This window comes from Oncorhynchus mykiss, chromosome 14 (assembly GCF_013265735.2).
Source record: "Oncorhynchus mykiss isolate Arlee chromosome 14, USDA_OmykA_1.1, whole genome shotgun sequence".
In the NCBI taxonomy this organism is placed as follows: domain Eukaryota; kingdom Metazoa; phylum Chordata; class Actinopteri; order Salmoniformes; family Salmonidae; genus Oncorhynchus; species Oncorhynchus mykiss.
The window spans coordinates 3422379-3445049 of NC_048578.1; the positions used below are offsets into that span (position 1 = coordinate 3422379).

General features: G+C 43.3%; 1 protein-coding gene across 3 annotated transcripts in view; it reads left to right on the top strand.

Moving 5' to 3' along the window:
• The window catches only part of LOC110488561 (fibroblast growth factor receptor-like 1), a 59641-nt gene that overhangs the window by 30851 nt on the left and 6119 nt on the right, over positions 1–22671 (top strand). For all 3 annotated transcript variants that reach the window (XM_036942684.1, XM_021560807.2, XM_021560809.2), the window contains one exon: positions 2106–2378. In XM_036942684.1, coding sequence (XP_036798579.1) covers positions 2106–2378 — 273 coding nt within the window. The remainder of the gene's footprint in view (positions 1–2105; positions 2379–22671) is intronic.

The window sequence follows — 22671 nt, forward strand, 5'->3', positions numbered from 1 at the left end:
GGTGTAGTGTCTGTTAGCACCCAAGAGCGGCCCAACGCCCCACTCCACCGTTCTCTCAGCTCCCCAGGCCACTTCAACTCCGATCCGCCAGTCTCTGAGCCAACTTGTGTGACAACCAGACACCAACCAACCAGCAAATACTAAGCCAAATCTTACATACAGTCTGAATGTCTTCAAGCCAACCTTTTTCCCAGTGAGGTGAATTAGCGAAGGTCAATGTAAGGATCAGTTTACGAGAGAATGCTGTGTTAACATTCAAACCTGCTGGAATAGGTCTTTAATGTCTACCTTTATGTTCTATTCATGGAGACGGAGGAATTGTATTCTATACTTGGTGCAGTCAGTGAAACCCTCTCGGCCTAACGTTATGGAATGTGCTGTAATTTAACTCCAGCACCAAAACAATCTTTACTTTTTCTGCCACTTTCCTGGATGGCAACCAGTAGACACCAGGTGAAAACACTTCACTCCTCCACAGAGATGTGTAGCGCAGAGAGAGAGAAAGAGAGAGAAAAGAGAGAGAAAGAGAGAGATACTTTTTTTAGAGGAGGGAGTTTTGTTTTTAGATTCCTATAATCTTGGCAGTTCTCACAGCAGCTGCTGGTACTGCTACAGGATGTGAAAGTACCAGGCATGAATGAGCAGTGCCGTCCAACGCACACACACACACACACACTTACATACACACAAACACGCACACACACCACCTAACTGCCGTCCAACACACACACACACACACACACCCCGGCCCACTGCCGTCCAACACACACACACCCGGGCCCCAGTGCTGAGGCAGCTCAGGAGGGCCAGAGGAAATGGAAAGGGAGCTCTCATGGGAGTCTCAGAGGTCTGAATGAACAGGATGAAAAGAACCTTGTGCACGCAAGGACCGGATAAAAAAAAAAGAGATTCCCCCTCAAATAGTTGAGAAAAAGACCCCAAAGTTGCCCCTCGCTCTTCTTGAGAAGGTTTATGTTTTTGAGTGGACTTTAGGCGTACCCAAGTTGGTTTGTTTTGCTGATAGGAAAGATCCCTTGAGGTAGCCTAACCCGGTTCTATACACACCTTCTTACACATCTGTGTCTGGGGGCCTGGGCACATACAGTGTGCGTGTGGGTGCGTGCATGCATGTGTGTGAAGTGAAGTTGACACAGGGCCCCCCTCACCGAGTCAGACAGCAGTTGACTCAGAGACAGGCTTAGTGTTAGTTAGGGGGAAGCAGGTCTCTGGTCTGCCTCTCTAATTCCATTATATTTTCCATGGTTCATCTGGCACACCTGCCCAAAGTCATTAGACCCTGTGTCGCCAGCAGCAACAGAATGAATAGAATGTTTCATATGATTAACGAAGGTGTTTTATTTACAAGGTGCAGCAAAACATCAACGTGTGTTTGAATTAAACTGCAAATGAAACATGCAGTACTGAATATTCTTGAATGGTGGAATTATAGTCAGTTAATTTAAATGATTTAACCAGCAAATAGGCTATGCAAGGCCCATTGATAGAATAACATGGAAATGTCATGAAAACCGAGGGAATTATGAAAGGAAACTATGCTATGATTCCAATGACAATCTTTGCTGTATGAATTGAACTGCTTGTCCAGCAAGGCCATTGGAGCATGATTCAAACATGGACCCTCGTCCACTGCAGGCTATTTTCATTAGCAGAACGTTAGTATGTCTTACCAGATGCCCAGGTCTGGCGATTAACTCCTCTGAATAAGTAATCCACAAAACAATGTACCTGTAGGAGAAACTATCATTTGTGTCTGTGATTATACACCATGACATCATGATCCAATGTGACAAAGGGTGTACTGCACACAAAATAACTGCACTATGCTCCATTTGCACTCTGTTCCCCTCTCTGCATTTAGATAGACGTATATATTGCTACTGTAGCTAAAACTGTATATTTGTTTATCCACTGCTCATTCTCTTACAACTCTATGTTCACCGTACCCCGCCTGTCACTAGCAGCACCGTATCACCGAGTATGTGTAAATGAACTTGGCGAATAAAGATTATTCTGATTCGGATATTTTTTTTATAAAAAAGCTGTAGAGAAAAAAATGATGTGATCATTGTCTGCCTCTCTCTCAGGTCCCCCGTGGGTGAGTCGTCAGGTGGAGGAGCGCCAGACAGCGAGGTTGGGGCAGACAGTGCGGCTGGCGTGCCCCGTAGAGGGTGACCCTCCTCCCCTGATTCTGTGGGTGAAGGACGGGCGTAACGTCCACCCGGGCTGGAGCCGCTACCGGGTGCTGAAACAGAGCCTGAAGATCAAAGAGGTGGAGCTGGGGGATGCGGGGGTGTACATGTGCCGTGTCACCAACGGCTTCGGAAGCATCGCCCTCAACTACACCCTCATCGTCATCGGTAGGGCCAAGGAGCGTCTGATCTCATCCCTAGTCAATGTCCACACACTTACATTTCATACACATCATGTAAACACACATTACATACACACATGCCTTATGCTCCAATTCTCTGTGACTCCTTTAATGAATACGTAGCTCTCTATATTCTTTCATACCTTAGCCAGTTAACTGAATAACTCCAAACCTGTCCCATATCAGACATACTCCCTGAAATGTTACTAAGACATGTCCATATAAAATGACGACAACATTTCCCCGGTACCTTGGTCTAGTAGTGTGACCTAGCCTTGATTCTACACTCACAGTGCACATTAAGAGGGATTGTAATGCAGGAGGCCTACTGGCCCCACGTTAGCCCCTAGATGTGATTATATTTGACAGAACCGACATGACTGGCAGCCCTGGCGTTATTAAAAGAATATGGTTTCATTTACGTAACCGATGCAAAATGAAAATGTACAAGTGAGCATTGTAACAATGCCAATTTATGACTTGTTAGCATTACAGAACCCCAGCAGCTCTTCTGTCAGGTTTCATATCAAACCTCAGGAGAACAAAGGGAGGATTCTTTACTGGCTGCGCCTGTCACACTACACCCTGGTGCTTGTTTATAGTGCCGGTAATTTAATCCAGTGTTCAATTATTTTACACACACTGTCGGGGGTTTCACCCCCCTCTGACACAATGAGAAATTAATGTTGCGTGTGTGTGTCAGTGTGTGAGGTTGTGTGGTAAAAGAATGAACTCTGTCTGGAAGGTGGTTGGAGAGGGGGGTAGAGGGTTTTGGCAGTGTAGCTTTTGCTAAATACTTCTGGTTGAGATTGAGGAGGGATGGCTGCTGGGGGACTGTAGACCGGGCATTCTCTGCCAAAGCACTCGTCAAGGAGGCCGCTGAAATAGACGTCCTGCCGCCTGCACCACTATAAATCTGCTCCGGTCCAGTGATGCTGAAAGACTGAGAAGTTGTGAGGAGCGCTGAGCGGGACGGAGCCCCCAGCCCTTCCTGTGCTGGCCTTGGTCGGCCTGATCCATGGGGCGGGTGAGGAGAGCAGCTGCACTGTGTGTGTGTGTGTGTGTGTGTGTGTGTGTGTGTGTGTGTGGAGGATATAGAGGAGGAGGGAGGGTAATTACTCGGTTGATGACTGAGGTGGCTGAACTGGCCCTGATCGACCTCCACGGACCTCGTCCTCTGTGTCCTCCTCGTCTTGTTCGAACTCTGAACAGGGCCTCCCCTCCCTCCAGCCTCCCTGCGTGGGGAGTGAAGGTAGCCTGCTGCTTTCCTGTTTGGTCCCCTGGAGTAATGTGGAACTGTGAGTTATAGTGGCCTTGCTCTCTCTGGGACTCACTGTGCTGAAGTCTTACTGAAGTCATTAACTAACAATAGCCCTAGAACAGCCCTGGAACAAAACGGGCTAAAATGTGTAGTTTCAGTATGTGTTTAGCACAGAGGCTCAGGGCAATTTGTGAAGGATATGGGCTGATGGTTTATGATTGTTGTAAGTTTGTGACACAAAGCAAGGGATGTGACTTTGCCAAATTCGATCTGTTGAATTAAGTTTAAACGGAGTATGAAAAAACTCGAGTGACCCCTCCTAGGCCCCTGACTGGTTCCACTCAGGGCCTCCCCTGCAACAAAAAACACTGATCAGATCAGTGGCGTTCGCTGCCGTTTAAGATGAGGGAGAACCCACATCATTTTTTCATGAGCATGGCTTTATTTCTATTACATCATATTGAATGACTGTCATTCATATTCCATTCACCCAGTTCAATGTATCATCGATAGGTTTAGGCTATACCCATCATGAGGTTACTACAACTAGCCTACGAATCAAAGTTTACAACGTAGGTGCACATAGGTTGAGAGAAAAATATGAGGAATCAGACAGTGACACATTCAGCACTGCCTTGCACACTCTTGCCTGCATCTAGCTGATGCAGGCAAGTGTCTATTGTCTATTGGACAAATTCAGGTATGTTTATTCCCGTTTCGTTTGCTTCCGTTTAAGAAAGATTTTTCAACAGAATCGACGGATTGATTACACCCCTGATCACATGTAAACACAGTTCACTTTCATAACAGCCACATTGCATTCCTTCTCGCATCTATGCACCCTCCTCCTCTCACCTTTTCCCTCCACTTTTGGACTTCAATGAATAACAAATCAGCTGTGTAAGCAGGCGAAGAAAAAAAAATTCCATGCCAAATCATATGATAACCACTACACACAGCCTACATCGTTGTCACCATATTAGCTAAAGTAATGTCATAGCCAACAGAAAGAAAGAAAGAAAGAAAGAAAGAAAGAAAGAAAGAAAGAAAGGGCTACCTAGTCAATTGTACAACTGCATTCAACTGAAATGTGTCTTCTGCATTTAACCCAACCCCTCTGAATCAGAAAGGTGCGCAGGGCTGCCTTATGCCTTAAGTGACATCCACATCTTCATAGCTAATATAAACCCGCTACAATTATGGAGTAACGTTACAGTGTACAATCAGTAAGCAGTTCAGTAAGCACTTTAGCAGTTACACTGGCAGGCTCCGGGGGCAATAAAATTAGTAAAACAAAAGCTTACCTTGACTTGGAAGAGTTCCAGTGTTGTGTTGGATAGTCATAGCCAGCTAGCTAACATAGCTTCCCTCTGTTTGAGCCGGGTGTTTGAGTAGGCTAAACTAGCTAGTTGCATTTGGTAGCAAAGAAAAAAAGTATGAAATATAGCTATCTCTCTCTTGCTTTTCCTTCATTTTTGAAGAAGTTAATTTGTTCAAAACTGTTAAACTACTGTCTTTCTCTCTCTTTGAGTCAACTACTCACCGCATTGTATGCACGGCAGTGCTATATAGCTGTAGCTTGTGCTTTCAGTACTAGATTAATTCTCTGATCCTTTGATTGGGTGGATAACATGTCAGTTAATGCTGCAAGATCTCTGATAGGTTGGAGGACATCCTCTGGAAGTTGTCGTAATTACTGTGTAAGTCATTGGAAGGGGAGTGAGAACCATGAGCCTCCAAGGTTTTGTATTGAAGTCAATATTCCCAGAGGGGGACGGAAGCTAGCTGTTCTCCGGCTACACCATGGTGCTATTCTACAGAGTGCTGTTGAGACTACTCTAGACCTTCATTGTAAAACAGTGTGTTTAAATAAATTATTTGGTCACGTGAATATGTTTAGTATAGCTTTATCTAACAATGACAACTTTTTAAATGTTTTACTATTTGTATTTTTATGAAATTCACTGAGGAGAATGGTCCTCCCTTTCCTCCTCTGAGAAGACTCCACTGATGCAGATATACAGTATCAGTCAAAAGTTTGGACACCTACTCATTCATCAAGGGTTTTTCTTTATTTTTACTATTTCCTACATTGTAGAATAATAGTGAAGACATCAAAACTACAAAATAACATATCTGGAATCGTGTAGTAACCAAAAACGTGTTAAACAAATCAAAAAATATTTTAGATTCTTAAAAGTAGCCGCCCTTTGCCTTGATGACAACTTTGCACACTCTTGGCATTCTCTCAACCAGCTTCATCTGGAATGCTTTTCCAACAATCTTAAAGGAGTTCCCACATATGCTGAGCACTTGATGGCTGCTTTTGCTTCACTCTGCAGTCCAACTCATCCCAAACCATTTCAAGGTCGGTTGAGGTCGGTTGATTATGGAGGCCAGGTCATCTGATGCAGCACTCCTTCACTCTTCTTCTTGGTCAAATAGCCCTTACACAGCCTGGAGGTGTGTTGTGTCATTGTCCTGTTGAAAAACAAATGATAGTCCCACTAAGCCCAAATCAGTCGGGATGGCGTATCGCTGCAGAATGCAGTGGAAGCCATGCTGGTTAAGTGTGCCTTGAATTCTAAATAAATCACTGACAGTGTCACCAGCAAAGCACCCCCACACCATCACACCTCCTCCTCCATGCTTCACGGTGGGAACCACACATGCAAAGATCATCCGTTCACCTACTCTGCGTCTCAGAGTGGCAATTGCAACCAAAAATCTCAAATTTGGACTCCACCGGTCTAATGTCCATTCCTCATGTTTCTTGGCCCAAGCAAGTCTCTTCTTATTATTGGTGTCCTTTAGTAGTGGGTTCTTTGTAGTAATTCGACCATGAAGGCCTGATTCACGCAGTCTCCTCTGAACAGTTGATGTGGAGATGTGTCTGTTACTTGAGCTGTTCTTGCCATGATATGGACTTGGTCTTTTACCAAATAGGGCTATATTCTGTATATCACACCTACCTTGTCACAACACAACTGATTGGCTCAAATGTATATAAAAAAGTATGGAGACAATTAACTTGCAAATCCGACTTGTAGGATAACGTTAGCCATCATCAAATTTTAACGTCACATAACCAGCAGTGTATAATCAGAACAATTTTCGCTGTGCTAACATAATTGCAAACGGGTTTTCTAATGATCAATTAGCCTTTTTAAAATGATACACTTGGATTAGCTAACACAACGTGCCATTGGAACACAGGAGTGATGGTTGCTGATAATAGGCCTCTGTACACCTATGTAGATAGTCCATTAAAAGAAATCAGCCGTTTCATTTACAACATTAACAATGTCTACACTGTATTTCCGATCAATTCAATTTAATGGACACATTTTTTAAATTTTCTTTCAAAAACAAGGATATTTCTAAGTGACTCCAATCTTTTGAACGGTAATGTATATAAAAAGTATGTAGACAATTAACTTGCAAATCCGACTTGTAGGATAACGTTAGCCATCATTACCAAATTTTAACGTCACATAACCAGCAGTATCTACACAAACTTATGAGCTACGACCTAATTAAGTTGTAATGAGTACGCTAACGTTAGCTACTCATTCTCGCTTTATTAAAAGATAGCTACTTACATAAATCAGCAATAATGTTAGCAAAGTTATACCAGAGAGGTCATTATATTCCAGTATCTCTGGCTATACTCACTACCACTGGTCTTTGCACACCAAACTAGCGTTACTGGTGCAGACTTGGGGACCGACGAACTCCAAACACCTATTCCACATACTAGGGTTCTTCGGCAGAGCATGCATACCATAAAACTTTGGCTGTGGAGGCATGTTCAATCCGTATAGGTTCCGTAATCATTTGAAAACGTTGGGGGTGATGAATCAATTATGCCCCATTCTGATTAAAGAAGCAATAAAACTGGCCTTCTTTAGACTAGTTAAATATCTGGAGCATCAGCATTTGTAGGTTCGATTACAGGCTAAAAATGGCCAGAAACAAAGACCTTTCTTCTGAAACTCGTCAGTCTATTCTTGTTCTGAGTAATGAAGGCTATTCCATGTGAGAAATTGCCAAGAAACTGAAGATACTCCCTTCACAGTACTTGTACTCAGTACTTGTACTCCCTTCACAGAACAGCGGAAACGGGCTCTAACCAGAATAGAAAGAGGAGTGGGAGGCCCCGGTGCACAACTGAGCAAGAGGAGAAGTACATTAGTGTCTAGTTTGAGAAACAGATGCCTCACAAGTCCTTAACTGGCAGATTCATTAAATAGTACCCGCAAAACACCAGTCTCAATGTCAACAGTGAAGAGGCAACTCCGGGATGCTGGCCTTCTAGGCAGAGTTGCAAAGAAAAAGCCATATCTCAGAATGGCCAATAAAAAGAAAACATTAAGATGGGCGAAAGAACACAGACACTGGACAGAGGAACCCGGAGTCGCCTCTTCTTCTGGTGTTTTGCGGGTACTATTAGCCTTTTAAACTGATAAACTTGGATTAGCTAACACAGCGTGCCATTGGAACACAGGAGTGATGGTTGCTGATAATGGGCCTCTTTACGCCTATGTAGATATTCCATAAAAAAATCAGTTGTTTCCAGTTACAATAGTCATGTACAATATAACAATGTCTACACTGTAAATCTGATCAATTTGATGTTATTTGAATGGATAAAAAATTTGCTTTTCTTTCAAAAACAAGGACATTTCTGAGTGACCCCAAACTTTTGAACGGTAGTGTATAAAAAAATAAAATATAATTACTCAAACCACCCGCAGGCCGGATTGGATCCCGTCGCTGGGGAAAACAAACTCAATATACTTGAAAATTACTCAAACCAAATCGAAACTGTGTAGAAATGATAATGGGCCTACATTCAAACAGTTTCTTGACTGTGTCCAGCTCACTAAAACAACCAGAATGAAAGCTAGGACAGTCAGGAAGCATCGAAAACCCCCAAAACAATGGATTCTATTTTCATAAAATGTTGATGGCAAGGAAATATAACACGTTTTCAGTGTGGCCCTCCGGACCTCGCTGAAGACAAAATAAGTTTTAACAACCTATGAAATAACACAATGGAGTCATGTAGTAACTAGGGATGCACTGATGAGACATTTTTGGCCGACACCGATATCCAATATTTTCCTTGCCAAATTTTTTTTATACCAATAACCGATATTTTACATTTTAGCGGCCTTTTAAGCATTCTAGTACAGTTAAATAGTTAACACACACATTGACGCAGGGGTCTAAGGGTCTAAGGCACTGCATCTCAGTGCAAGAGGCGTCACTACAGTCCCTGGTTCGAATCCAGGCTGTATCACATCTGGTCGTGATTGGGAGTCCCATAGGGCGGTGCACAATTGGCCCTTCATCGTCTGGGTTTGGCCGGGGTTGGCCGTCATTGTAAATAAGAATTTGTTAAATAAAGGTTACACACACACCACACCACACTGACCAAAAAGTTGTTTTGTTGGAATTTACGAATGTCCCCATTACCAGTAAAACTAAATCAAAACCTATTTCTTTCACTTACTTGCTGTGCTTTTTCGTTGTTCAGTCGTTTCATTCTCAACCAGGATTTAATCATGTCAAGCAGTGAAGTTTCAGCTCTGTCTGTCCGTGGCCTCTCTTCCTCTGTGCGCATTGTCACTGTGTCCATTTCCTTCTTGTCCAGCTGTGTATGTAACATTTCACGTAAACCATGTTTCTTGTCTGCATCGAAGTAGCGGCCTTGTACTTAGCATCGAGCATGGTGGCAACACCGCAAAGAGGCTCAGAGAGAATACCACCGAATCGCTTGTTCACAGCCTCGAGTACTTTTGTAAGTTAACCCCACGGTCTGTGTCGGCAGTTTTGTTGAGCAGGCGTTTCAATGCCATGACAGATGGTATCACGTCTGCTGCAGACACAGTTGATTAGCTTATTTCTCGAGTCAGTTGTTCGAATGGCGCTAGGAGTGTGTTCATGTTCTCAAATGGCAGCATTGGTATGAAAACCAGCACATTCTTGAGCATGCAATACGGCTTTCCTCAGTACGAAATCCTCGTCGAACCCACTGTGCTGTCTGACTCGGCATGCTCTCGGGGCTGACATTGCTGGTCCAAATGTCAGGCGTGACGCCCATAGCAAGTAGGACAATAAATTCCACTATCTTACCGTTATTGGATTTTGTCTCGCTGAAATGCTCTTACTCTTTCAAATCACTCCTCAACTTGAACTTCAAATCACATTTTATTGGTCACGTACACGTGTTTAGCAGATGTTATTGCGGGTGTAGCGAAATGCTTGTGTTTCTAGCACCGACAGTGCAGCAATATCTAACGGTTTCACAACATATACCCCAAATACACGTACATCTAAGTAAGGAATGGATTAAGAATATATATACATGTATGTCAGAGCGGCATTGCACTGAGATACAGTGGCATAGTATAGAGTACAGTATATACATATGAGCTGGGTGTATTATTTCATAGTTTTTTTATCTCCACTATTATTCTACATTGTCATTTTTTATAATATTTTATATTCAAACCACCCGCAGGCTGGATTGGACCCCCTCGTATGTTTGACACCCCTAATTTAAGGTTACAGACGACCTAGAATAAGCTTGACCCGAGAAACTGCCTGATGACACAGACGTCTTCATCAACAATGTTAATGTGTGTTGTGTGAAAAAAATACCCGGTTTGATGAACTAGTAGGTTAATTGCCCAGCCAAGCAGATACAGGTAGTAGAGTCATTTTGGTTGTGAAGTACATTATCGAAAACCTTTGTACTTGGCTGTCCCCATGTCACAGGCCCTCCCAGTCAACACCACCTCATAAGATGAGGTGGTGTTTATAAGGATTGCCTGCTGCAGTTGTTCGAGAGATGTCCAGTTTGCAGCCGAACATGCAACATAGAAAAGACCAGCAAAGGAACTCTCAGCATCATGTAGATATGCCCCCGCTGTTAGCTTTCCTATAAATGGAAACAGGTTGGTGAAATTTGACCTGGTCGAAGGTCAAAACAGTTTCGAGTTTTGTCCCACTTCACCTTCATAATCTAGCCTGTTGGAACCAACCTGATCACTGCGTTTACCATTCTATTTCACTTCCGATATCATAATATGAAATAGAAAGGTGAATGCAGTGATCAGGTTGGTTCCAACAGGCTAACCATAACAACCATTAATAACGTAATCAGTGCTCTGTGTGTGTGACCGACCAGTATCTTTGAGGGGCCAGGAGCTGATCTGCACTGCCATGCCCATCAATGGGGCACTGGCAAAGGCCTCACCTCTTGCCTGCTCACCAACCATCGTGATGGGGAGACCATAATTAGGTAGGTTTAGTCTGACCTGTTCAAACTTCAACGCAGTACCTGTTTGTGTGTCAGATATGACCTATCCTAACTACCACTGTTAATAGAACAGTGACTGTGTTCACAGAAACATGTATGGAGCCAACACATGGAGGCTTGCAAGATGATGTGATGTCCAGACTGACAGACGGGCTTGAAACTGATGTCTGTAAATGTAGAGAAACCTGGCACTTGGCATAAAATTTTTACTAGACACAACTTTGACTAGTATTGTCTTTTGTATTATTGAATTGAATGGTATCCGTCAATATGGGGAGGGAGAGGTACAGTATCTGCATCAGCTGGGAATGACAATGAAAGGTACACATTGTTATATTAGCTGAACACTGCTACTATTGTATTATGTAAAGGGTTGTTTATTCAGCAATTGCATTCTCATATTACTCTGTGGGCTACTGACCTATTCAAAGCTTCCTCTGACATCTCATCATACATCTATCTGCCTTTAGTTATTGAACTCAATGTGCAGGAGGTTTGTTTGTTTTGGTTGAGTGGGGGAAAACAGCTGAAATGGTGTCCCTTGAGAGTGCAAAAATGAAATATATGTTAGGAGAAGTTCAATATTATCATAAGGAGACATATATAGGCAGAGGAAGTCGAAGAGAGGGAGGAAGAGGGTGAGCTTGAGTCGGGTAAAAATTTGGGGAAAAAGGAAGATGGCTTGTCGAAGAAGAATGGTAGAAAGTGTAAGCAGAATGAGTCGAATTCCGGATCGAGGTCTGGAGGAGGAATGGAATTGAGGGCGAATTATCGGAGGTAGCAGGTGTGGTGAAATCCTCAGAGGATAAAGGTGAGTGTGACATTTTTGTAGAAGGTGGACGCCTGCCTTTTGTGATTTCAGGGTGGGTGAAAACAATTGGGTGCTATGGAATCAGTGAAGGTAAACTGAAGTGGTTTTGTGTTAATTGGGACAAGAGATGTGACTTGTTTTGCTCTTGAGCAAATTGAAAAGAGTGATCACTGTGGTAGCGGTGAAAGTGGACCAACTGAAGGGGAAGATTCCCTGTGTTTGTGATGCTTGTAATTTGGTGTGACACAGAAAGGGTGGCGTGAGTGGTGAAACAGAAGAGTCATTGTCTGTTCTTTTGAGTTTTGATGTTGAGTCCCTGCCCGACAAATTCATGTTAGGATATTTCAGTTATCCCGTACGAGCTTATGTGCCAAATACATTACGTTGTTACAGGTGTCAAGCTTATGGGAATGTGGCAGCAGTGTGCAGGAGGGAGGTTCCAAGGTGTGAGAAGTGTGCAGAAGGGAGACAAACGAATGTGTAGCATTGGGGAAAGAAGCGGTATGTGTTAATTGTAGGGGTGCGTGCCCGTAGGGTTGAGAATCTGAACTGTCCGCTGCGAGAGAGGCAGGTTGAGGTTACCAGATCTGTATCAGTACAGATGGAAAGGCCAAAGAGTGATTGGCTATTTAGCATTCATAGCAATGGTTATCAACTGTATTGCAGGGATGAAACTTAAGTTGCAGAAAATAGAGGTAGTGGTGGCAACTGCAGAGAAATATTTGGGTGTACAAGATTTGACATCAGAAGACTTACAGGGTGTGTTGAGTGGTGGTGCCCCGTCCTTTCAGACTGTTGGCCTGAGGTAGGACTAGATAGGTTTAAATAGTGGAGTAGGGTGGTGGGTTTTTAATGAGTGTAGGGTTAGATGGTAGGGTATTTGTTGATTAACTTTTTCAAGCAAGGCATAAGGGAGTTCTATTTCAGTATAGTTGGTGGCAGCAATGCAACATTTATTGGATGCCAACCGCTGTTAAACCTCATCGAAGAAGGGGAAATGGCTGTAGGCAAGGTTCTGACAGATAGGTGTGTCTTGGTGGTGACAAGGGCACACCCAAGAAACAACCACATCAAGACACACCTCTAAGCCAACTCATGTTTGACTTGACCAAAAGTAAAAAATCATGGGCAATTATATGGAGTTGGTTCCCCCTTTGCTGCTTTAACAGCCTCCACTCTTCTAGGAAGGCTTTCCACTAGATGTTGCTGTGGGGACTTGCTTCCATTTAGCCACGAGCATTAGTGAGGTCGGGCACTGATGTTGGGCGATTAGGCCTGGCTCACTGTCGGCGTTCCAATTCATCCCAAAGGTGTTTGATGGGGTTCAAATCAAAGTTTGTCACGTGCCCCAAATACAACGAGTGTAGACCTTACAGTGAAATGCTTACTTACAAACACTAACCAACATTGCAATTGTTAAGTAAAAAGTAGGCGTTAGGTAAACAATAGATAAGTAAAGAAATACATGTGAAATGACAGTGAAAATAACAGTAGCGAGGCTATATACAGGTGGTACAGAGTCAATGTGCGGGGGCACCGGTTAGTCGGGCTAATTGGGGTAAAATGTACATGTAGGTATAGTTAAAGTGGCTATGCATAGACGATAAACAGGGAGTAGCAGCAGTGTAAAAGAGGGGGTTGGCTGGTGGCGGGACACCTGTTCAGGAGTCTTATGGTTGAGGTTAGGGCTCTGTGCAGGCCAGTCAAGTTCTTCCACCAATCTCGACAAACCATTTCTGTATGGACCTCGCTTTGTGCATGGGGATCATTGTTCTGCTGAAACAGGAAAGGTCCTTCCCCAAACTGTTGCCACAAAGATGGAAGCACAGAATCGTCTAGAATGTTATTGTATGCTGTAGCATTAAGATTTCCCTTCACTGGAACTAAGGGCCCTAGCCTGAACCCTGAAAAACAGCCCCAGACCATTATTTCCACTGCTCAAGAGTCCAATGGCGGCTAGCTTTACACCACTCCAGCTGACGTGGTGATCTTAGGCTTGTGTGCAGCTGCTCAGCCTTGGAAACCCATTTAATGAAGCTCCCGACAAGCAGTTATTGTGCTGACGTTGCTTCCAGAGGCAGTTTGCGGCTGAGCCGTTGTTGCTCCTAGACGTTGTCACTTCACAACAATGTCACTTACAGTTGACCAGGGCAGCTCTAGCTGGGCAGAAATTTTATGAACTGACTTGTTGGAAATCTATGACAGTGCCATGTTGAAAGTCACTGAGCTCTTCAGTAAGGCCATTCTATTGCCAATGTTTGTCTATGGAGATTGAATGGCTGTGTGCTCAATTCTATGCACCTATCAGCAACGGGTGTGGCTGAAATAGCCGAATCCACTAATTTGAAGGGATGTCTTCATACATTTGTATATAGTGTATTTGGTGACATTCAATAGCACTTGTTGTCAACATGTCTCCAATCTTATCAACTCCTCCTCATAGCAAGCACGGGCAGAGGCAAGTCTAACCTCAAGTTCCGATCCTTTTTTTTTAATGACTGCTGCAATCCTGCAACACACTGAGTAGAGCATACTTGTCATAAAAATGTAATTTTATCCCTGTAGCTGATATTCTGTTCTTGGCTCTTGATGCCTCGGTGTGGTAATTTGGCTGTAAACCCGAGTGAGGTAACAGTAATTTTAAAACTATTTTTTAACACATAGACCACAGTTCTCACTGAAGTACTTTTTCTTTGTGCCTTTCTGCACACAAGTGTAAATAGAAACATGTTTTTCCCACAATAGTGGCAGCAGGAAATTACCCCATAGGTATTAGTTGTGCTCTTGACTTGCATTTTTGCAGCTGCATGATATGTTTTAATGACATCATAAACACAGGTCCAATCTCACACTGCTGGGTAAGTACTGCTGGGTTGTTGCTGCTGTGTAATGTGCTGCTCCTTTGCAAAAACAAGGATTTACAATGTCTCCCTCTTTACCTCCATGGTAGTAAAAGTGTTATTTTGTCAGGGGATGTTTGAAACATTTGGAAGCTGTCAGAGTTCAGGAGAGGTAAAGCTTGACCCTGACCTCTTGTGACCTTCCCACCACTCACTCTGGATATCCTGTCCGGCAGGGGGACAAATCCTTCATCACTCTATTTCCCTCCCTAGTCTCCAGTGTCCCACTCACAGCACCCAGGCCCCATAGCCCCTCCATCTCCCCCAGGGCCTGGCTGGCTGTACCCCTATCACTGGCTGTACCCCTATTCTTAGCTGTAGCCTACCACTGGCTGCACCCCTGGCTGTAGCCTTGGTGGTCCCTTTGTCTGCAGGAATACAGTCCCCTGCTGTGTAACCCTGTTGTTTTAGGGCCAGGCCTCACGCAGCCAACATTGTTAATGCTCAGCACTAGTGCCTCGCTTGGGCATTCTGCAGGAAAGGACTGAAGCTCTCCCTCGACAGTTGTAAATAAGGGATGGAGTCAGTAACAGTTGTTGCCCCAGTTCTGGGTCACGTACCATACCAATACAAGAGGCAACGGAAGTCTACCAGACCCACTGAAACAGAAATGGAAGAACAGTCATGTATAGTTCGATACTAGGCAGATTAGTCTATTTGGCTTGCATGACCTTGCTGTTCTATATATGCCCTGTGTAAATGTTGACTCTAAACAACCACACATGGTAGGAGAGAGAGAGGCATTCTATTCTATGACTATGAGACTGTGGATTCTGGTCAGACGGGAGGCGAGTGCGGTCTGACAGTCGGTCAGTGAGTTAGGGCTGAAGGTTTTCTAGAGGGCCTGGTGGAGCAGCTCCAGCCCCAGACCTTTTGTTCTTTGTTTGCAGGCGGTGAGGTACATGTGTTGCAGTTTAGCCCACGCCTCCCTCACCTAAATGGATAATTGTATCGAAATTATACTGGCAGGCCCAGCTCTAGAATTCTGTACGAGACGGACGGACAGCAGGGGGGGCAGCCAGGCTGGGGCGGGGGGTTCAGCCTGCTGCGGCCTCAGTGGAGTTTGTCAGAAATGCAGGCACACTTTGGGTTGTGCCATGTTAAAGGAAAAAGGGGGGGGGGGTTTAGTTGCCAGGAGTCACAGCCACCAGTGTTAATAAATTACTCTGTGTGGTTAAAACTGAACACACCCTCCACCAGTTTCCTCCCTCCACCTAACTGACCATACTCCTGGAAATAGAGTGACTCAACAATTACCACCACAAACCCCTATCCGTTGGCTTTTAAATCCACGTCTTTTCTCTCTTTTCCCTCTCTGTTCTTTCCAAGCCAGGCAATATTTGGAGCGAGAATGATTTACACGTATTTTTCCAGGCAGCTCCCTGTTTCTTCTCTCTCTTAACAGCCCGTGAACTATCGGTGAGGTAAGATTTGTGAGTTGTTAACATGTTGAGAGATAAAAAGCTCTTGACAGTGAGTAGTGGTTTCAGTGATACAGTTGAAACTGGAGGCGTTACATTAACTCATCCGAACAGTGAAATATGCGTGTGAGGGATTGAGTCGCCCCTTTGATCATGTTTCCACCGACGTGACAATGATCTAATTTCTAATTGTGATTACTGCTCGTGTAACACCGAACCCCACGACAACCCGACCCACCCGGGCCTCCTAGAACATGTTTGTTTTTTTCCTCATTCATTGTAGGGAAGTTGAGGCAAGTTCAAAGCACAAACACATATGGACACAAATGAATCCATGCTTGTGAGTAGTGGAAGAAAGGCCTGTGTTGGGGGGAAAGGGGGAAAGATTAAAGGATGTTTGATGAAATTGAAACCATTCGGTCTCATATGAAATTAAGCTGAACAAAGAGAGAGACAGAGAAAGAGTTCTCCGTTGTAAATAAGTGTGGGTAGCAGGACAAGCAGTAAGGGAGTCAGTTCTGTCTAGACTTTGAGACCTAGGGCAAGGGCAAATGCTATAGGGAGGTTAGGGTTAAAGATAGTGCCAGGATGTGGGTGAGGTTTAGGTTAAGTATGTAAATACGTTAAAGGTTAATAGTAAGGCTAGGAGAGGGTTTGGCTGAGAGCCAGAAGGGTTCATGGTCAAGGTTAACATTAGTATTGGTCAAAACAATACCACATGTTAATTGCAATTTGCAATACAAGGAATTTTCATTGTGCAATCATTTAAAAATATCAGCTTTAATATTGCAGATTGTGGCTTCTATCAATGTAATTGTCTGCATCATTTCCAATCTCTCATATATAATATTTGAAATATATATATATTTTAAAAATATATTTTCCTTCTTTATTATTGTCCACTAACCCTACTAACCCAGGGTGGCAGGTAGCCTAGAGCATTGGACTAGTAACCAAAAGGTTGCAAGATCAAATCCCTGAGCTAACAAGGAAAATATGTCATTCTGCCCCTGAACAAGGCAGTTAACCCACTGTTCCTAAATAAGAATTTGTTCTTAACTGACTTGCCTAGTTAAATAACGTTTTTTTTTAAACTCCCCTTATTGGAGTGATCAAACAATAATTAGGCTACTACATACATTTCACAGACAGCATGTTATATTTTTATTTGTTTTTGTCCCAGTATTCAGATTCCCTCCAATCTATCTCTGAAGACCACCCAGTTTTAATTTCTAGCTGGCATACATTTTCCCACTGAAAAATTCTGAACCTTTCTATTCTCATAGCTCCTACAGCTTGTAAATTAAAGATAAATAACTTTGCTTGGTGTATTATTAGATTATTGATCGATTGACTATGATTTATCAAATCACCCTACAGTGGGGCAAAAAAGTATTTAGTCAGCCACCAATTGTGCAAGTTCTCCCACTTAAAAAGATGAGAGAGGCCTGTAATTTTTTCATCATTGGTACACTTCAACTATGACAGATAAAATTAGAAAAAAAATTCCAGAAAATCACATTGTAGAATTTTTTATGAATTTATTTGCAAATTATGGTGGAAAATAAGTATTTGGTCAATAACAATAGTTTATCTCAATACTTTGTTATATACCCTGCAGTAACCACTGCGCCACCCAAGAGGCCTATAAGTTTAATGTTAGCTAGCAACTTACCTTGGCTTACTGCATTCGTGTAACAGGCAGTCTCCTCGTGGAGTGCAATGAGAGGCAGGTGGTTAGAGCGTTGCACTAGTTAACTGTAAGGTTGAATCCCCCGAGCTGACAAGGTAAAAATCTGTCATTCTGCCCCTGAGCGAGGCAGTTAACCCACCGTTCCTAGGCCGTCATTGAAAACAAGAATGTGTTCTTAACTGACTTGCCTAGTTAAACAAAGATTAAATAAAGGTGTAAAAAAAAAAATTATCGGCCAAATCGGTGTCCAAAAATACCGATTTCCGATTGTTATGAAAACTTGAAATCTGGCCTAATTAATCGGCCATTCCGATTAATCGGTCGACCTCTAATCGGTACATCGAAAATCTCCTCCCAACTATTTTGCAACCTGTACTGTGCAGCTGTCATTATTTGAGTCCTTAAATGAAACTGGTATACTTTTTTATTTATCACAATTTTCTTTAGCCAATTTTGGTCTTTAATGCAGAGCCTCTTTCCACTTGCCTCCTCTATCTTTGCGGTAACGCATAATATTTGTTGAAATATTTGTTCTGTCTTTTCTGGTGGATTAAATTGAAATTGCAACCAGCTTTCTATTGTTTTAAAAATGGCGATGTTTTGGAGATGATTTCATTTTCAAGTAACCGAAAGTGAGAGGTTGTAATCTGAATGAAGGGAAAAGGGCAATTTTTTTACCCCTGGGTGAGCCATTTTTACTAATCTACTGGAGAACCAGTTCGGATTTAAGTATATTTTTTTGTATGATTGAAGCCTTTAGTGAGAGGTCCAATGCTTTAATATTTAATCATTTCTGCCCTCCAAATTCATATTCATCATATAAACAGGCTAATTTAATTTTGTTTGCCTTGCCTTTCCAAATAAAGTGGAATATTTTTTGCTCATATAATTAAAAAAAACAAGTCGTTAAGTGTATGGTAGCACAATCTTATTTTATTTGGCTAACTTTCTATTCAAATGTATTGTAGTGAGATCATTTCTTTCTTTCAGAATATGAATGCCGAGTATGTCCACTTTACCGTCGGACCATTTAATTGATAACTGCACGATAATGTAAAAGTTACTTCTTTTTTTTTAGATCCAGTACAATACGTAATATGGTGCACTTATCATTGTGCGACCATAAATATGCTCTCTGTACCAAAGACACCCTTACACTCTTATCTGTTTTCATTTAATGTTAGTGAGAACAGCTCAGAACAGATGCTGTCCAGATCCATAATAATTACAAGTGTAGCGTTTCAGCTTAAAGTCAACATTACTCCAATATAACCCCTCACTTTGAGACCCCTGTCCCCCAATCTCTAACCAGTGGCCCTTAAGCCTCCCCCACACACCCCAGGCCCTGGGTGGCTAGCTAGGCCCTCCATGACCCAACAGAACCCTGCCAGCCTCTGCTTCTCTACTGTTAGATCCAAGGGTTTGATCCAAGGGTTTAATTAAACTGGAAGGATGCAAATTAGCCACCTTGACGGGGTCGCCACATTAAAGCAGCTTTCATCCAGATTTTCATGGTGGTTGACTCACTGGGGGCCTGGGCTGGGACCTTAACAGGCAGGATGCACCGGGGCCCGCCCCTTCTCCCCCTCCATGCCCCACCTCGCCCCTCAGCCAGGCACAACAGAGAAGAAAAGAAAAGGCACATTAGGTGGGTAATTTCCTATGGAGTCGCCATGCGCCTGCTGCTGCAATACGCTTATAGCTCTATAAAAGATACCAGGAGACTTCTAATTAGCCTTTCCTCTCATGCTGTGTGGAGGGACGCTGACGACGCTTTCTAATTTGCCTGACTGCCGTCCTGCCTGCCTCTCTAACTCTCTGGTTTCAATTGACGTGAGCCAGAACAGACACTCAGTCAGATGTGTCCTGCTGGAAATAGGTATCGGCACCTAAATACTGTGTGTCAATTTCACATTGAAAGAAACATGGTTCAATGAGATTTGTAATTGAGTCTTGATAATTGATGAACTTGAGAGTATTCAGACCTCTTACCTTTTCCACATTTTGTTACAGCCTTTTTCTAAAATGGATTCAATTGTTGTTGTTTTCTCCTCATAAGTCTACGCAGAATACCCCATAAATGACCAAGCAAAAACAGGTTTTAGAAATGTTTGCCAATTTATAAAAAATGTAAATGTGAAATATTCAGACCCTTTACTCAGTACTTTGTTGAAGCACCTTTGATTACAGCCTCAAGTCTTCTTGGGTATGACGCTACAAGCTTGGCACACCTGTCTTTGGGGAATTTCTCCCATTCTTCTCTGCAGATCCTCTCAAGCTCTGTCAGGTTGGATGGGGAGCGTCGCTGTACAGCTATTTTCAGGTCTCTCTAGAGATGTTCGATCGGGTTCAAGTCCGGGCTCTGGGTGGGCCACTACAGGACATTCAGAGACTTGTCCCAAATCCACTCCGGCGTTGTCTTGGCCGTGTGCTTAGTGTCGTTGTCCTGTTGGAAGTTGAACCTTCACCCCAGTCTGAGGTCCTGAGTGCTATAAAGCAGGGAGGATCTCATCAAGGATCTCTCTGTACTTTGCTCTGTACATCTTTCCCTCGATCCTGACTATTCTCCCAGTCCCTGCCTCTGAAAAACATCCCCACAGCATGATGCTGCCACCACCATGCTTCACAGTAAGGATGGTGCCAGGTTTCCTCCACACGTGACGCTTGGCCTTCAGGCCAAAGAGTTCAATCTTGGTTTCATCAGACCAGAGAATCTTGTTTGTCATGGTCTGAGAGTCTTTAGATGCCTTTTGGCAAACTTCAAGCAGGCTGTCATGTGCTTTTTTACTGCGGAGTGGCTTTTATCTGGCCACTCCACCATAAAGGCCTGGTTGGTGGAGTGCTGCAGAGAGGGTTGTCCTTCTGGAAGGTTCTCCAATCTCCACAGAGGAACTCTAGAGCTCTGTCAGAGTGACCATCGGGTTCTTGGTCACCTCCCTGACCAAGGCCCTTCTCCCCCAATTGCTCAGTTTTGCCAGGTGGCCAGCTCTAGGAAGAGTCTTGGTGGTTCCAAACTTCTTCCATTTAAGAAGGATGGAGTCCACTGTGTTTTTGAGGACCTTCAATGCTGCAGATATTTTTTGGTACACTTCCCTAGATCTGTGCCTCAACACAATCCTGTGTTGGAGCTCTACGGACAATTCCATCAACCTCATCAAATTTCAATCAGATTTATTTATAAAGCCCTTCTTATATCAGCTGATGTCACAAAGTGCTGTATAGAAACCCAGCCTAAAATCCCAAACAGCAAGCAATGCAGGTGTAGAAGCACTGTGGCTAGGAAAAACTCCCTAGAAGGCCAGGGGTGGCCTTTTCTGGCTGTGCCGAGTGGAGATTATAACAGAACATGGTCAGATGTTCAAATGTTCATAGGTGACAACAAGCAGTCAGGTATTCCTGAGGCATGGTCTTAGGCTTGAGAGAGAGAGAGAGAGAGAGAGAGAGAGAGAGAGAGAGAGAGAGAGAGAGAGAGAGAGAGAGAGAGAGAGAGAGAGAGAGAGAGAGAGAGAGAGAGAGAGAGAGAGAGAGAGAGAGAGAGAGAGAGAGAGAGAGAGAGAGAGAGAGAGAGAGAGAGAGAGAGAGAGAGAGAGAGAGAGAGAGAGAGAGAGAGAGAGAGAGAGAGAGAGAGAGAGAGAGAGAGAGAGAGAGAGAGAGAGAGAGAGAGAGAGAGAGAGAGAGAGAGAGAGAGAGAGAGAGAGAGAGAGAGAGAGAGAGAGAGAGAGAGAGAGAGAGAGAGAGAGAGAGAGAGAGAGAGAGAGAGAGAGAGAGAGAGAGAGAGAGAGAGAGAGAGAGAGAGAGAGAGAGAGAGAGAGAGAGAGAGAGAGAGAGAGAGAGAGAGAGAGAGAGAGAGAGAGAGAGAGAGAGAGAGAGAGAGAGAGAGAGAGAGAGAGAGAGAGAGAGAGAGAGAGAGAGAGAGAGAAAATTAAATTCACACAGGACACCGGATAAGACAGACGAAATATAACAGACTGACCCAACCTCATGGCTTGGTATTTGCTCTGACATGTGCCGTCAACTGTGGGACCTTATGTAGACAGGTGTGTGCCTTTTCAAATCATGTCCAATCAATTGAATGTACCACAGGTGGACTTCAATCAAGTTGTAGTAACATCTCAAGGATGACCATGGGAAACAGGATGCACTTGAGCTCAATTTTGAGTCTCTTAGCAAAGGGTCTGAATGCTTATGTAAATAAGGTATGTTTTTTATGTTTAATTAATTTGCTCAAATTTCTATAAACCATTTTTTGCTTTGTCATTCTATTGTGGTATTGTGTGTAGATTGATGAGGAACATTTTTATTTCGATCAATTTTGAAATAAGGCTGTAACGTCACAAAATGTGGAAAAAGTCAAGGGGTCTGAATACTTTCCGAATGCCCTGTACATCGAACAATGACCTTTGTTATAATTCAAATCTGAACCTCAAATCTTCTGAACTTCTGAACTGCTTTTAATGTTCTTGACAAGTTCTATGACTATTTTCTAGTCTGTGAATTGCTTTGCTCAAGTTGAACTAATGTATATGTCATTCGGGTCCATATCACTGCTTAAATCTTATATCATTTTCTCTTCATTAACATTATTGTTCTGGTAATAGTTCACCACCACCATGGTGTGTGGAATGGAACTGCCACTTAATACTCTATTCTTTCAATTTCTAAGATAAATTGAACGACCAACTGTTCCGTTATCTTCAAACGTCAGCTGTGCCGTCACTAATGAAAATCACTGTGAAACCATGTTTGTTTTGCATTCGATATGGGCCCATGTTCAGATGGAGAGTGCTTCATGAGACACAGTGGCACGTATGTTTGAACACGGGTACCCGGTAGGAATGAAGAATGGGCCTTTTTGAGGGGTGA